Source organism: Xiphophorus hellerii, chromosome 21, assembly GCF_003331165.1.
Source record: "Xiphophorus hellerii strain 12219 chromosome 21, Xiphophorus_hellerii-4.1, whole genome shotgun sequence".
In the NCBI taxonomy this organism is placed as follows: Eukaryota; Metazoa; Chordata; class Actinopteri; order Cyprinodontiformes; family Poeciliidae; genus Xiphophorus; species Xiphophorus hellerii.
Genome location: NC_045692.1, coordinates 3,331,401 through 3,347,381, shown reverse-complemented (window position 1 = coordinate 3,347,381; position 15,981 = coordinate 3,331,401). Strand labels below are relative to the sequence as shown.

At 39.3% G+C, this 15,981-nt stretch overlaps 2 protein-coding genes across 2 annotated transcripts; both read right to left on the bottom strand.

The window, feature by feature from the left end:
• Positions 1-829: 829 nt before the first annotated feature.
• Positions 830-4,609, bottom strand: LOC116712242 (sialic acid-binding Ig-like lectin 7). Its single transcript, XM_032552127.1, has 7 exons — positions 4,097-4,609; positions 3,504-3,803; positions 3,173-3,427; positions 3,015-3,050; positions 2,477-2,561; positions 1,153-1,192; positions 830-904 (listed from the first exon to the last, which is right to left on the bottom strand). Exons 1-7 carry the CDS (start codon positions 4,509-4,511, stop codon positions 830-832), a joined length of 1,206 nt encoding a protein of 401 aa, XP_032408018.1. The 5' UTR covers positions 4,512-4,609.
• Positions 4,610-7,158: 2,549 nt separating this feature from the next.
• LOC116711488 (myeloid cell surface antigen CD33-like) lies at positions 7,159-11,370 on the bottom strand. Its single transcript, XM_032550801.1, has 8 exons — positions 11,271-11,370; positions 10,825-10,914; positions 10,248-10,643; positions 9,628-9,930; positions 9,384-9,551; positions 8,324-8,411; positions 8,195-8,231; positions 7,159-7,775 (listed from the first exon to the last, which is right to left on the bottom strand). Exons 2-8 carry the CDS (start codon positions 10,907-10,909, stop codon positions 7,731-7,733), a joined length of 1,122 nt encoding a protein of 373 aa, XP_032406692.1. The 5' UTR covers positions 10,910-10,914; positions 11,271-11,370; the 3' UTR covers positions 7,159-7,730.
• Positions 11,371-15,981: the final 4,611 nt, after the last annotated feature.

Genomic DNA, 15,981 nt, shown 5'->3' with positions numbered 1-15,981 from the left:
TATAAGCAGCTTACCTGCAGCGCTGAGCTCTTGTCCTGGCTCTTTAATTGACATGTATTGCTGCTTTACTGTTTGGAGTTTGGGGTACCATGTACATTCCCATCACATAGGTTTCTTTCTGTTAAAACACTAGATAAGTAGGTCAGTGACATCCATCTCATGCTTTGGCGAGCCTTTTCGTTAGATCAGATCACCAGAGGTTTCTTTTCCTTTACTTTTCACTAGATGATAGTTTTGTTTTATTACTTTCTTTGGCACAAGCTAACTGTCAGAACAAGTTGTGCAACCTTTTGGGATTTTTGCAAAGAAAAATAAATCCTTTCTTCAGATTTACAGGGACTCAACTTGAGCCCAACTCAAAAGGGTCTGGGAAGGCTGTAGACGCGTTTTAAAAATCTGTCAACAGAACTGTAAGAATGAAAAGAAGTAACGTCTTAACCAGTCTGTGTAAAGAATCAATATAAATGTGTTTCACTTCACGAATGGCGATTTAAGTAAATGCACTTTTTAAATATTCTAATCCCTTGAATATGACTATAGATTTCTTTTCAAGATTGTTTAAAGACTTTTGTTTAAAAATTGCATAGTTATTTCCAGCAATCCTAAATAATTTTGGGCATAAATTTCAAACAGATTAATTGGATCAGATATAACCATTACTACAAAAACAGGCCAATGTTGTTGTTTTTTTTTTGCGTGATTAGAGCTTCAAATCATTTGAACAATTTTCTGTAAAATTCCAATAAAGACAGGTTTTCCAATAAGAAACAGACATTCTACAGAAAGAGGTCAATGTTTATTCTCTTGTGTGTTGATGACCTCTGGGCAGTCAGACTCTGCTGAGCTGCTTTTTCTTAGCGATCTGGAGATCTGTGTGTACGTCGCCTCCTGTCGCCGTCTGCCGCTACGCATGGAGGAAGCTGTTTTATCAAGAAGTTTAGATCCTCATGTTAAACAGCTCCCTCAGTGGTACTGGCTCACAATTCAAGGCCCAGTTAGTCAGTAAGTGGAGTCTGTGGGAAGTTAGAAGGAAAAACAGAAATAGATATAAAAAAAAACCTGTCATGTTACCAAGAGGTGATTTTGACTCATTTAAGGAGCATATTGATAAATCATTTGTTCATTACGAGAACAGTCTATTACTGCACTTACATGGCCCTGTTGTGGAGTTTTACGTTTGATCTTATGATACCTGGAAGAAATAACAGAACAGTGAGAATAATTATTGTGTTTCATGATACAAGACAAGTTGTGGAATTAGTAGTAAGTGAGTCTGTAGGATGCAGACTTTTTTGGAGCTCAAACTAGATATTTTTACACATAAAAAGTTCAAGTACTCCAGCGCATTTGGAAAATATTCACAGCGATTTATTTTTTTATTGTTATAACCTTATTCAAAAAAAAGAAATTTGTGGTGTTTTGTAAATGTATTAAGATAAAAAGAAACAACAGAGAAATCTAATTTGCATAAGAATTCACAATCTCTACTTAGATAGGCTTAAGGGCCCTTATAATGGCTGACCAAATCTTTCTAACTGGTCACCGTCTCTAAAACACAATTTATTCACAAATACTTTTTTAGATTTTAGAGCAATCTAAACACATGTAAAGGTCCATCAGGCATTGCAGAGTCTACCAAAAATATGCTACTGAAAATATACCACTGGTTGTCCGGTCCTCTCCCAACCGATATCAGTGGAAAGTAGAGGCTACCACCTTCCTAACGATCACACAACGTTGTGAAACTATTTCATTTGACTTTGTTTCTGTGTGTAACACTGTGCTATTCACACTGCTGTTGATACAGTGGATGCGTTGTTCCAAACTTTTCTTTCTGGTTGTGGTTTTTGTGTTGAACAACAATAGATTTAATGGAACAGAGTCGACATTCAGCGTTTGGGAAGCTTTGGCTGGCCGACGAATGGCTTGGAGTTGCATAGAGTTGGCCCAACAGGCTGGGGAAAAGAAAACTTAGGCTGCTGTGACCGTGACCCGGCTTTACTGATACAACATCGCAGGATTGCTTTTATATGATGGATTGCTATTTTTGAAGTAGTTAGAGTTGGAAAAAAGTATCTTATAATCAGAAAACCGTGCAATAGCCTAGGCCATTTATATATTCTTCCAGCTTGTAGGAGGCCTGACCATCCAGCACAGACAGGACCAAGCCTCCTGGCACTTCATCAGAGCCTTTATTTTCTCTTCTTCCAAGTGAGAAGTCGAATCGATTTACCATTGTGGAAGCAAAACAAGCACAATGCTTCTGTACAGTGTTTGAAATGTTTTCCTAATTATGTTAGAATTCAGTGTAAGATACAACTTATTTTCTCTCATACTGATGGATTTGTGTGGACGAAAGTAATTAATTTAATACAATTAGGAATAAGAAAGTATTCAACAAAATGTAGAAACAGGTACATGCTGGGCATAGACTCAACTACACTTCTTGTACACTTACTCAAATTCTCATACTCACCACATGACGATTTTGAGCAGGCAGACAAGGACAAGGAGCCCTGCCCCTGAAAACAGTGTCGTCTGAATTTGATAAAAGTCAGTTCCTGGAAAAATAAATAGTGAAAAAAACTGAAGATAAGCACGGTATTTTTAGAATTCATATATTTCTGGTTCAGTCTGTTGAGAAAACAGACTGAACAATAACCAGTGTTCAGTCTGTTATCAGACTGAACACAGTGATTATTGCCACTGGTTATCGACTGATAACTGATTATTGCCAGTGGCAATAACCACAAACTTTTAAAGCAAAGTTCAGCATGGCTGGAACGCTAATGACAGCTAACCTTTACTTTGAAGTAGAATATAAAACTTGAAAATGTAATAAGTCTAGAAAAGTATGGAGCAAATGCTGACCAAAACTTCACCAACCACCCTAAACTGGTAGGAATAAAATGTTTGTTTTTTTCAACTGAAAAAGGACAAAGTAAATAAGTTAGTTTGCGACAATTAAAAAAAAAAGAGTGAACAGAAAATTTTTCAGTGAAGTAGATGAGTACCTTTTCTTTCAGCAATTTCATCAGCTGGCTCATACGCTTAATGGAGAAAAACAAAAACTGAATAAATCTGATTGCTTAAATATGTTTCCATCTGCAACTTTCAAATGATCCCTTGGTGCCTCAGCCACAGTAACATCCTTCCATATTTCTCTATTTACCTATTACTGGAGCAATCAGACGAATCTCTGGAGATGTCTGATTACCAACATCATTCATGGCCACACAGTAATAAGCTCCCTCCTCAGTGGCATTGAGTCCATAATTTTCTCCTTCACCTACTTTCAAGGCTCCATTTGAGGTTTTCTCGAACCAGGTGAAGACGCTGACGGGAGGCTTGGCTCTGCTGGAGCAACGCAGCTCCACCCATCTACCTTTTGCTAAAGTGATGGATACTGAGGTGTTCTTGGGAGAATCTGAGGAAAATGTGACACACCTTAAGGTTATTGACGAGAACCAGATGAACCATGACGTTCTGGTGGAATTACTTACAGGAAACACTGAGAGTCACTTTTGTCCTTCTTGTGTTTTTTCCTCCATCCACAGGATATCTGGCAAAGCAGGTGATGTTGTATCCGTCGTGGATCTCTGACAGAGTGATGTTCTGCTGGATTGTAGTTGTAAACGTTCCATCTTTGTTCCTCTCCATCTGTCTGTGAGGGTTTGGTTGGAGGTTCAAGGAGAGTCCAGGAGGTGATTGTGGACAGGGAGTGAGAGCTGAGCACGTTACGGTGACAGAGTTCTTCTCCTTCACGTCACCTGAGATTTCAATCCTGGGGCTCCAAGCAGAATCTGTGTTTTCACATCACACACACATTTTACACAGTGAGATACAGCAGACTGACTCCACTTCAAACATGTGGAGCATAAAAAATAGAGAATGATAAAGAAGTGAAGGTAAGAATTCATTGAAAAATATATTTAGATAAAACATCCACTTTGTGCTCACAAACTGCTTTCTTTAACTCTGATCCTGTTGATGTTTAACTTTACAACAAAGTCTCAGTTAAAGGAAATGCATCATAATTTTTTTTTTCCTCTGTTCAACATTAACATTACACATAAATAAAAACGAAGTCTCTCACCTCTCATTGTTATTTGAACAGGATCACAGACAGCCGTGGCTCTGAACGGCCCGCTCTCCATCCTGAAGTAGAATTTCGTCGCTTGAATTGGTTGTATGCTAGAAAAGAGGGTGGTGCAGTTCTTCTCTGTCAGGTTCCCAATGATGTTCACTGTGTATCTGTTTTGTGACCGACTGCTGTTGTAAATCACATTTTGCGGAAAGGACTCAACCCCGTGTTCGTCTGTTATCCAAACGCCAATCGTTTCTCTCCTGTCGTCAAACCTTTCCAGGTTTCCAGTCGTGTTCATTTCATGGTCGTCTTCTGGGTGACTGCTGTTGTAAGTCACATTCTGTGAATCCTGTCCAATGTCTGGGTGACTTTGAAGCGAAACTTCAAATTTTTGTCTCTCCTCATCAGACGTTTCTCTTGACATCACTAGAAAACTGCATGGAATGAGCAAACAGGATCCACTCAGGCCTTCCAGCGTTTTTGGTGCAGTAATACCGAGGGATAAGTTCTTGGAACATCCAGTCTGAACTAATGTGAAAGCAGAGTAAATATTAATACAATGTGAAGCAAAATATTGCTTAGGATAAACTTCCTGACCCATAAACTGCAGCCTGTTACACGCAGAGCCTTTCAGAAAATCAGAATCTATTTCTCGAGATGACAAATACTGCCAGTGATGTCTAATGAAAGTGAGAGAACAAACAGCTCACCTGGAAGAAAGAAGACACTCAGTAACACGCTGACTGTCAGCACGTTCTCGGTCAGGGCTGCCATCACTCTGTTATATCCCTCCATCAGCTCACAGAGACAAGATGAAAGAAAAATTCAGACTTCAGTTTGAATAAAAGCGGATAACTAATTAAAATGTCAAGTTATGTCAGAGAAACGTCAAATTTGAAACCGCCAAACAAAATGCATGAAAAAGGCTCAAACCCAAATATCCAAATTCTGTCGTTACACAGTCAGTTAACAAAATTAGTAGAATAATCATTATTTTCACTGAGACTCTGTGGTCTTCTTTTGATCAGCTGCAAAACAAACCCCACAATTACTATGGTTAAAAGAACTTCACTTCCTGCTTGTTTTGTTTCAAACAGGAAGTAATTTTTCTGTAAGGTCTTGGGTTTTTCTAGGTATGGGCAGGCAGCTCTTTGTTCATCAAAGGTCAGGCAGGTTCACCATATTTTTTTCTAACAAGGACAAACAAAATCAAGTTGGTGATTAACATCAGTTCAGTGACCTTTACCCCAAAGTTGCAGTCAGCAACAGGAAAAGGGGCTCTGACTGTGAGCGAATGGTGATGTCTGACATAAATTCACATCATTAATACACATAATCTTATCTTTAACATAAATAGCAATGAATTTATATGTTTTTAGTACAGGAAATGAAATCGCTCATATATTTCAGATTCAAAGACGATCACACTATCAGTAAATGAAACATTACTTTGTATCAAAAATTAAAACATACCCAACAATAGAAAAAGTGAAGTGAGTAGCCAAGATCAGCAGCAGCTTCTGAACCTATAGATAAAAAAAAATAAAAAAAATCCAATAAATAACCATAAACAGTCACCACTACACAGCAATGGCTCCCAATGAACAGTTGACAGCAGTTAACAGTTGTAAAATTAAACACAGCAAAAAACAACAACATTAATTATGATACCTGTTAAAAACATATACAAAACATGGCAAAAATACACATGAAGGCCTGTATTTAGTTAAGTTAGTCTAAAATAAATGCTAAAATATAACACTTGTAAAAAAACACAGAACTGATCCTCATACGTACCACAGTTTCAGACGGCAACAGAAAAAGGGAATGATCCCAGTTACTGGTTGCTATGGTAACCACTCAACGTCAAGAATAGAATATTCTATTGGTCCATAAGAGATTATTGCGTTTAGTTGACAAGCTACTCCATCCAAAGTGTTATATTAATAATATTAATATAATAATAAAAGATAAAATGAATAAAAAATACCTAGAAATCTATCTATCTATCTATCTATCTATCTATCTATCTATCTATCTATCTATCTATCTATCTATCTATACACACACACATACACCCCCACGCCCCTCCCCCGCCCCCCAAACACACACACACACACACCAAGCGTGATGCAGGTAATTTGATTGATTCGAGTCAGATTCAACATGGCGGACTCGACAGAGACATCCGCCGGACATGCGCACACGAAGATTAATCTTTATGACCGCATACTCGGTGTCCTACGGTGAGCTGCTCAGCGGAGTACAGTGTTCACGTCGAACCGTTTTGCATGTGACACCGAGCTGATAAGGTCGAGAGTCCGCGCCGCCAGTTGCGAGGACGCGCAGCGTGATTGCTGCTCTCTGTCCCAGACACTGACAGGAGTGTGGAGACTCACCGGATGAAGAGGAAACAGGGCTGGGCGCCCAAATAGCTCATCAAACCTGCTAGTATCTATTAGGATTGTGGAAAATGAAGGAATTTGTGGTGAGAGAATTATAGGCACTCAGTCAGTAAGCTCGACTATGAAGTCTCAACTTTCCACGGACAGTATGGGTAACGGAGTTAGTTCACTTGAGTATGTGGGGGCCTCTAGGGGTAAATCCCTAGCTGAAGTTGAAAAATTATTCAATAACTTCACAGACATTACCTTTTATTCACTTGTCTGCAGATGACGTGAATCCATCAGAGGAATCTGACAGAAAGTAAAGGTCTATTCACCGGAAGAAGAGAATAGTTATCCTCCAGTAAAATGTTTGCAGGGCATTGTGGGCAATATTACCAAGTCAGGGTCACTTCAACTTCTTATTACTTCCAACACAGTTTGTTTTACATTTGAGTTACACAGAACAAATGTCACATTGTTCATGGAAATGTTTTAATATTATTTCAGTCAGTCAATTTTTTCTCTTTTGCCTCAAAGACTTTCCAGACACCATTAATTCTGTTGCTCCCGTTAAGGTGAAGGTGTTCACTATGATACGGCCCAAAATGGAAATGAGTTCACAGCCCTGCCCTAAGAGATCAGTCTGGTAAAAAATAATGTACAACATTCATGGAGAAACCAATGTTTTCATGCCAAATTGAGAATTTATTAAAGCACGGAATACAAGTAGAGTAGAAGAGCTTACATTAAACAATGTGGGATGATACTTTCGGAGGTTGTGCTGTTAGAGGCGTATGCTTAAAGAGTTTAGCCCAGCTTTGTTCTACATGCATCAGGTAATATCCAAAATATTCCCTGCTCATTTATTGCTGCCAAGTTTTAGCTATAAAAATCTTCCTGCAACATTTAATATCTCACGTAAACACCTGTGGTTTTTACGTGAGATAAAACACCACAGGTATATTGTGTCAATATACTACTGACAGCTAGTACTGTATATTCTAGCTGTCAGACTAGCACTGTGAGTCTGACAGCTAGAATATACTGAAGAAATACTCCTAATTGACTCGCAAACATTTCATTTGAACTCAGATTTTAAATATGTAGACCAATATGAGGATTAGACCTGTGTGTAGGAAATAAGAAAGACTTCTGAAAGTGAGAACAGCTGTGTGATGTAAACCGACATCAGAACGAACTGAAGAAGGATTGTGTGAACAGTGAACAGGGCGTCTTTCCTGGTCTCCTCATGAAGCTCAGATCTCCGTCACTCTGTTGTCGTCATCTGCTTCTTCTGCGTCCTGTGGAAGTGAGACAGCAGGAAGGTCCTGGTGTGAATTCACTGCAGCGACAAACCCAGCTGCTGTAACAAAACGGCTGCAGTACACGAGGTCCCTTCTGTTTCGGCATTACTATAAAAACAGAAATAAAACTACAAACTCCACCATCTCAGCTGGTTCGCTAACAGAATCCATTTTCTATAAATCATTTTAATGAAAGAACATATAATAACCACCAGGGTTATTATCTAAAGACATCTTCTGTTTAAGGCTGTAAAAGAGGACACCCAACAGGTGAGCCAAAAACAAATGGCTCCAATGTCAGAGGAGACCTTAGCAGGAAATTATTGGATCGTTTTTCCTGCTTTAATACAAGTTAGAAATCTGAATGTTTCTTTTATACCAGTGAAAAAATGAAAATTGCTGGATGATTTGCTCACCTTCTTTTGTTTGTTGGTCAATACTGATCTAGACCAACTGATAGAGGAGAAAAGCAGAACACAATGATATTTAAAACAATACTCACTGCTGTATGGCAGCAAATTATGAACTTTTAGAAAGTGTCTCACCACTCTATGATGATCGTCAAACAGCAGAGAGTCACAAGACCCAGGATCTTTACTCCAATGTAGACACGATCCCAAAACTGTTGATTATCTGTAAAAAGAGAAAACATTTGACCTTCCCTGAGGAGGAAAATGTTTTGGTCCTCGATGATCAGAAACTTGTAAATCAAATATCAAGAAATATTCTGACAGAAGCTAAAGAAACACTGACAGAGCTGATGCAGGCGCAAATGAAAGGAGGCAGAAATGAGACAAAGTGAATCAGGTGAAAACATCTTAGAGCATTTCTACATTTATGATTTGTCCATTACTAAAGTACCTTGCAAAATTATTCATACCGCTAAAGCACTTTTATATTTCGTCTCAATGCAAACATCAACTTGTTGAGTTTGTGATAAACCAACACAAAATTATTAGAAGCTGTGAGGAGGAAAGAAAATATTTCAGGGTTAAAGACATTTTTAGGAATGAAGACGTAAATATTAATACTTGACCACTGAGATGATAACTTGTTCGTGGTCCAAGTCAAGTCTTTAAGCTTAAATTAATCTTCAACATGCCACACTGCCGTTCACATTTCGGCTCTTCCTTATCTCCGCCTTCACTAATCGTAACAGGATGTTGAGGTTTGTTGAACAGCTAGAAGGTAAACCTCCACCGCAGCCTTATGTCTTTCACAACCTCTAACAGGATTTAGCTCCACTGAATATCAGCAGGCCCACAGGATAATCCTGCCACCACCCTACTTTAAACTTCTCCATAACTTTCATCCTGAACTATCTGCTGTGATCCTTGGTCTCCATGGTGATGGTTGTTCATTACATCACTTTTACAGAATATTCTCAAACATCTGAAGGTTTTAAAGGACAAAATACCTTTCAAGGCACTTTGCAAGTATTTGCGCTCTTGTTGTAAGAGCAAAGGACCTTGGAATGGTCTTGTAACAGAATGTTCAACATTCTGTTAAAACAATCAAATTTTGTAACAGAATGTTGAACAACAATAAATGTTGACCACAAAACCTTCAGGCTACCTTCAGTAGAGAACTAACCAGAGAACTCACAGCATTGGGTTTCTCCCTTATAGACGGTTAATCTGACGTCTCCTTCAGCTACTATCATGACTTTCTGTGTGCTGTTTTTAACCCAGGTGAAGCAGCTGATGGGAGGATTGACTCTGCTGGAGCAGTTCAGCTCCATCCATCTAGCTGCTGAGGTTTCTTTGGGAGCATCTGAGGAAAATATAACAAACCTTTAGATTATTGATGAGAACCAGCTGAACCATGATGTTCTGACAGGATCACTTACAAGAAACACTGAGAGTCACTTTTGTATTTGCTGTCTTGTTTTTTCCTCCATTCACAGGATATCTGGCAGAGCAGGTGATGTTGTATCCATCGTGGATCTCTGACAGAGTGATGTTCTGCTGGATTGTAGTTGTAAACGTTCCATCTTTGTTCCTCTCCATCTGTCTGTGAGGGTTTGGTTGGAGGTTCAAGGAGAGTCCAGGAGGTGATTGTGGACAGGGAGTGAGAGCTGAGCACCTTACGGTGACAGAGTTCTTCTCCTTCACGTCACCTGAGATTTCAATCCTGGGGTTCCAAGCAGAATCTGTGTTTTCACATCACACACACATTTTACACAGTGAGATCCAGCAGACTGACTCCACTTTAGACATGTGGAGCATAAAAAAGAGAATTATAAATATGAAGGTAAGAACTCATTGAAAAATACATTTAATTAAAACATCCACTTTGTGCTCACAAACTGCTTTTTTAACTCTGAACTAATAATAATAATAATGTTGATGTTTAACTTTATACTAATGATTCAATTCATGGATTTTGTTGTTTTACACCAAAAATGCATCATAATTAATTTTCTCTCAACAATAATATTACATATAAATAAAAACCAAAGTCTCTCACCTCTAACTGTTACATGAACAGGATCACAGTAAGCTGTTGCTCTGAGCGGCCCGTTCTCAATCCTGAAGAAGTATTTGTCTGTTTGATGTGAGTTTACATTAGAAAACACACTGGTGCAGTTCTTCTCTCTCAGGTTTCCAGAAATGTTCACTGCATAGCTGTTTTGAGACCAACTGCTGTTGTAAATCACATTTTTCTTATTATTTTCAAATGCTGAAACACTTTTAATCCAAACTCCAAATATTTCTCTCTTGTTGTCAAACTTTTCTCCTGGTTTCTCTGGTATTTCTCTAAAGCTGCATGGGATTAGCAAACAGGATCCACTCAGAGCTTCCATCTCCTCTGGTGCAGTAATTTTGAGGTTTGGGTTCTTGTTATTACATTCAGTCTGAACTCCTGTAAAAGCAGAATAAAGATGGACACAATGTGGAGCAAAATGTTCCTGAAGAAAAACTTCCTGATCCATGAACTCCAGCTGAACTGCAGCCTGTTACTTTAAACAAGATCAGACATTACTTGAGACTAGAAAGGCTTCCAGTAATGTCTCCAAATGAAAGTGAGAGAACAAACAGCTCACCTGAAAGTAAGAAGACACTCAGTAACATGCTGACTGTCAGCTTGTTCTGGGAGAAGGCTGCTATCTCACTGCTACATCCCTCCATCAGGTCTAAGAGACAAGATGAAGGAAAAACTTAGACTTCAGTTTAAATAAAGGCAGATAATTAATCAAAATATCAAGTCATCTCAGAGAAACATCAGTTTTAAATCTTTCAAACAAAATGCATGAAAAAGTTCTGTTTCCATTAAAGTGGTTTTTAAAAACATCATATTCCTCTGTAGCATTCAGAAATGTAATTCTGTAAACTTTGTTCTTTTACCAAAACCACCGACCCAAAGAAAACTACAAGCTCATTTTATCAAAGTGAATTTTAAGACTTTAACACTTTTCAAAGAGGAAACATTCAAAGTTTTAAGTTAATAAAACCTACATTTTAAAATCAGTATAATAATTGTTTTTCTTACCAAATATGTTGGTATCAAAAATTGTTGGCAACAGTTCAGCCAGCAGGAAATCCCTCTGTCTAAAAGCAAATCTACAGAAAACGTTCTGCCTTTCACTGGAAGAGGAAGTTTTTTTTAACCCTCTGTGGGTGTGAACATTTGTTCTATTCTAAAAATGTGAGTGAAGAAAAAAAAACAAAACATGGAACAGACTAGAAAACATAAGAGTTTATAAAAAAATATCAAGACACCAGTGACAGAGAAAACAAAGAACCAACTTCCTCTGCTCTGTTTTTCTCAGTCATATTTCTGCTGTGCAAAAAAAAAGGGTTTTATTTACACTTCCAAGCAGGAAGACCGATTTTCAGCGCATTGTCGTCACAACCACAGCTTCTGTGGTTGTGACTCAGAAGCTGTCTTTGTCCTTTTTAGGTGCTTGAATAGACGGCAGTTGGACTTACTCTGGTTATGCCACCAATGTTGTCATGTTGGGTTCATGTCTTTTTACCCACATACAGAACACAATCAGAAAATCAGATAGTTTATTTTAACAATGATGAAATGTGAGATTGTTTGGTTCTTGTCCTGTGGATGGGAAGCCGGGGTCATCAGAACTCTGAAGGCAGTGGGAGAGAGATGGTGAGTTGATGGAAAGTTGGACAGGTTGAAGTCTGAGAAATAGAATGATCTTACTTGGTGAAGAGGTTAGTTTCCTCCAGGGGGAGAAGTACTGTGGTCTCTGGGACTGTGGTCTATTATCACAGGGTCCTTAAGATGATCCAGGTTCCAGTGTGTGGTTCCAGTGGAGAGTTCTTTGTAAGTTGACGGAAGACGCTTGCGGTGGAGGGCAGACAGGTAAGTTCTTGAGAGGAGTGATCCGATAGCCAGCCAGAAGTCGAGGAACTATCGGAGAATCTTCAGAGAGGAGTAGATGGACTCGGGCAACCAGTGGTTAAGATCCAAGGCGCCACAAGGCAGGGTTGTAGTACTCGAGACCGGTCTTGGTCTCGAGGCCATTTTTTGATGGTCTCTGTCTCGTCTCGGACTCGACCGCATTTGGTGTCGGTCTTGTCTCGGTCTCGGGTTGCTGAGGACTCGGGATTTTATTTCAAGGCCAGTCAAGACCGCAACTGTGGAAGTATCACTAAACTTACAGCAAACTGTCCAGTTTATTTGTTAACATGTTTGTTTTCAATGGATGCAAAACGCACCGATTAAAATCCTAACAATAACGTGACTTACTAATGACGTGTTTCTGTTACTCCCCCCACCGCCTCCCCACCTTTCACTCGCGCGCGGCGCTCCAAGACATGGTTTCTTTGAGCGGCGGAAGATGTCTGTCTAATCGCCATCTAATTGCGCTGCATAAAACATAAGAAATCCGATGGCGACAGCTAATTCAGCAGCGCTTTGCTTTCACAGACGGTGGGGACCACGTCTAACTGTTTTCGTCACTTAGAAAAGAAGCTCAAAGAAAGGTAAGCTCCGTTGACGTGATGTTGGCAAAGCTAGCTGTACAGAGACACATAAGCATTTGTGATAAAAAAAAAAAAGTAACTCACTACGCTGAATTATTGTGCGGAGGTGTTGACTAACTTGTCGCATATATGGGACAACACTGTGTCCAAAAGTCTGCAATTTAGTGATATGACATTCACGAAGTCTTCTGAACTTTTCTTTACTAAGAAGACATGACTGGAGCCTCACTGAGAGCCGTTCTTTGATCTTGTAATGCTCTGCGTATACTGTAGTAGCTATCATTATATTGATATTTATTTAATTAGCAAATAAATAAAACACAAGAACGAAAGAGCACGCAGAGCATGCCCTTTGCCATGCCCTTTTGCATTCAAAGTGGCAGCTGTAGTGTCTGCCATGATGGCAGACATTACAGCATTGTGCTGCCTGGCTTCATGCAATAGGAGAGAGGGTGAGAACAGTCATGGTGAGCTCCTTGTGCTTGGTTACTTCTTGCTTGTTGCTCTTTGGTCAGTGTTCATAGTTGAGCGTTGTTTACCGTCAGGGCATTGCCTCAATTGCTATGTTTAATGGTGCAGGCAGTGGTGATTTCTTACATGAATTATATGGGCAAATGCCCAGGACATTATCTTTTTAGATAAGCAGAACAAAGAGTTTGTACTGCTTTTAATATTGGTTACATTTATTTCAGCTCTAAGTATTTAAAATCTAGGTGTTTTTATGGGAATGTGAATCTTTCAGATCAATTTGATTAGCAATTTTGATCATTCACATTTTATTGTGTCATGTAGCGCGAGGCGCTGGTCTTGGTCTTGACTCGGTCTTGGACCCTAAAAGTCTTGGTCTTGACTCGGTCTCGACTTCCCTCGGTCGTGGTCTTGACTTGGTCTTGGACCCTAAAAGTCTTGGTCTTGTCTTGGTCTCGGTACACTCTGGTCTTGTCTTGGTCTCGAGTTAGGTGGTCTTGACTACAACACTGCCACAAGGAAACACCTGAGAATGGAGCACCAGGTAAATGTTACAAACAATAGGCAAAGAAAACTTGGAGGTACACTCAGAAGGGCTCAGAGTACCATAACTGGCAAACACTCAGGTGTCGAAGTGCTGGCAGAACGCTCCTCTTATACTATTAGATGAAGAGGTACATTCTCTGTTCACACTGCTGCCTTCAGGCAGAAGATACAGAGCAACCAGAACAAGAACCAACCGTCTCAGAGACAGTTTCTACCCGATAGCAATAACAAAACTAAATGCAATCAAAAACAACCATTAATCATCATAAATGATGTATGTGAGAATGTGGCTGTTCTTTTTTTTTTTTTTTTTTGCCAGTTGTTTGTTGATTCTTGCGTTGTGTGTGAATTGTGGGACAGTTATTTTTTGTTTTTGGGCATGTGCACCGACTGATGGCACCCTTTGAATTTCGTTGTCCTTGTGACAATGACAATAACGATTTATCTTATCTTATCTTAGGTGATTGATCACAGGTGTGCCGTATCAAGCAGCCGGGCTCTTGGCACCCTCTGGTGGATGATGAAGGAAGCAGCAGACAACAGAGACTCCATACAAAGGCCAAAATCCCCATATGTACAGTACAGACCAAAGGTTTGGACACAACTTTTAATTCAATGAGTTTCCTTTATTTTCATGACTATTGACATTGTAGATTCACACTGAAGGCATCAAAACTATGAATAACACATGTGGAAATATGCACTAAACAACAAAGTGTAAAACAACTGAAAATACCCCTTATATTCTAGTTTCTTCAAAGTAGCAACCTTTTGCTGTGATTACTGCTTTGCACACACTCTGCATTTTCTTGATGAGCTTCAAGAGGTCGTCACCTGAAATGGTTTTCACTTCATAGGTGTGCCCTGTCAGGTTAATAAGTGGGATTTCTTGCCTTATAAATAGTCATAAAAATAAAGAAAACCCATTGAATTAGAAGGTGTGTCCAAACTTTTGGTCTGTATTGTATATATATGGGGATTATATATATATATTATATATATACATATATATATCTCCAAATGAGATCAACTTCCTCTGCCCTCTAAACAGATCATCCTACTGAATTCTTGTTGAGCTGTCTTGCCATCCTGGTTCTGATTTTTCTGCTTCAAAGGATTCTAGACCAGAAGTTGAGCCAGTATTTTTGGATCTCTTTGCTGGTATGCAGGGTTTTCTTGCTTAATACTGTTGTCTCTAGGTCATCCTTCAAGGTTCTACCTTTGGATCTTGGGACCCACAGGTTGTCCTCCAGTGTTCCAGAGGACAACCTGTCCTGGAAACTCTAGGACAACCAGGAGCAAGTATCAAAGTACTCTCCTGACTCTCCTTGTGTGTTTTTGTTTGGGTCTCTCTTTCTAAGGCACCGTGTGGTTGCCAAGCTTCAGCGAATAATTTTTTATATTATGCAATGAGAAGTTAATAATAGAGGAAGTGGTAAGACTGAAGGAAGACGTTTCATATCTCAATCTGAGGATGCTGTCAGACAGAGAGAAGTTAACCTCCCTCATTTAGACATTTGTCACAGGATACAACTCTTTAGTTGTTTTTAATGTAGTTATAGTTGTATGCTTTTAATTTAAAACATGAGTCTTCCCCTGTTGATTATCCTGGCAAAAACCAGTGTGTTTTGGAAAGGACATTTGGAGACAAAATTAGGAGGAAAGGGGAGACATCTCTGGTATTTTCCTTCTGGAGGAGTTGCCCAGAGCCTGTCAGGCTAATTTCCCACTTGCCAATCTATGAGTTCTGGGTCTGTTCTGTTCATTGCAGGAGATGCCTGTTGAAGGAGTGAAGCCAGGAAGGAATTAATCATCAATCAATCAGGTTTTTTTCTGTAGCACATTTCAGCAACAAGGCCGTTCAAAATATTTAGCAGCATAAAAATACAAAGTCACAGAAGACACGATCAACAGTTGAAACACTACATTTTATCAAGTGTCATGGTTACATGTCAGATTGATGATTAATGTTCCATTGGTAATGTTTCAAATGCAACTCTAACCAGGCGGTTAAATTTAAAGGAACGCAGTGTTTGCAGTTTTCTAGAAGTTTGTTCCAGACTTGGAACAAACGTCCAAGTCTGGAATAGAAGCTGAATGCTGCTTCTCCGTGTTTGATTCTGGTTCTGGGGATGCAGAGCAGAGCCATAACCAGAAGACCTGAGAGGTTCTGAAAGGTTGATGCAACAGCAGCAGATATTTAATGTATTGTGGTGCTAAACCATTCAGTGATTTATAAA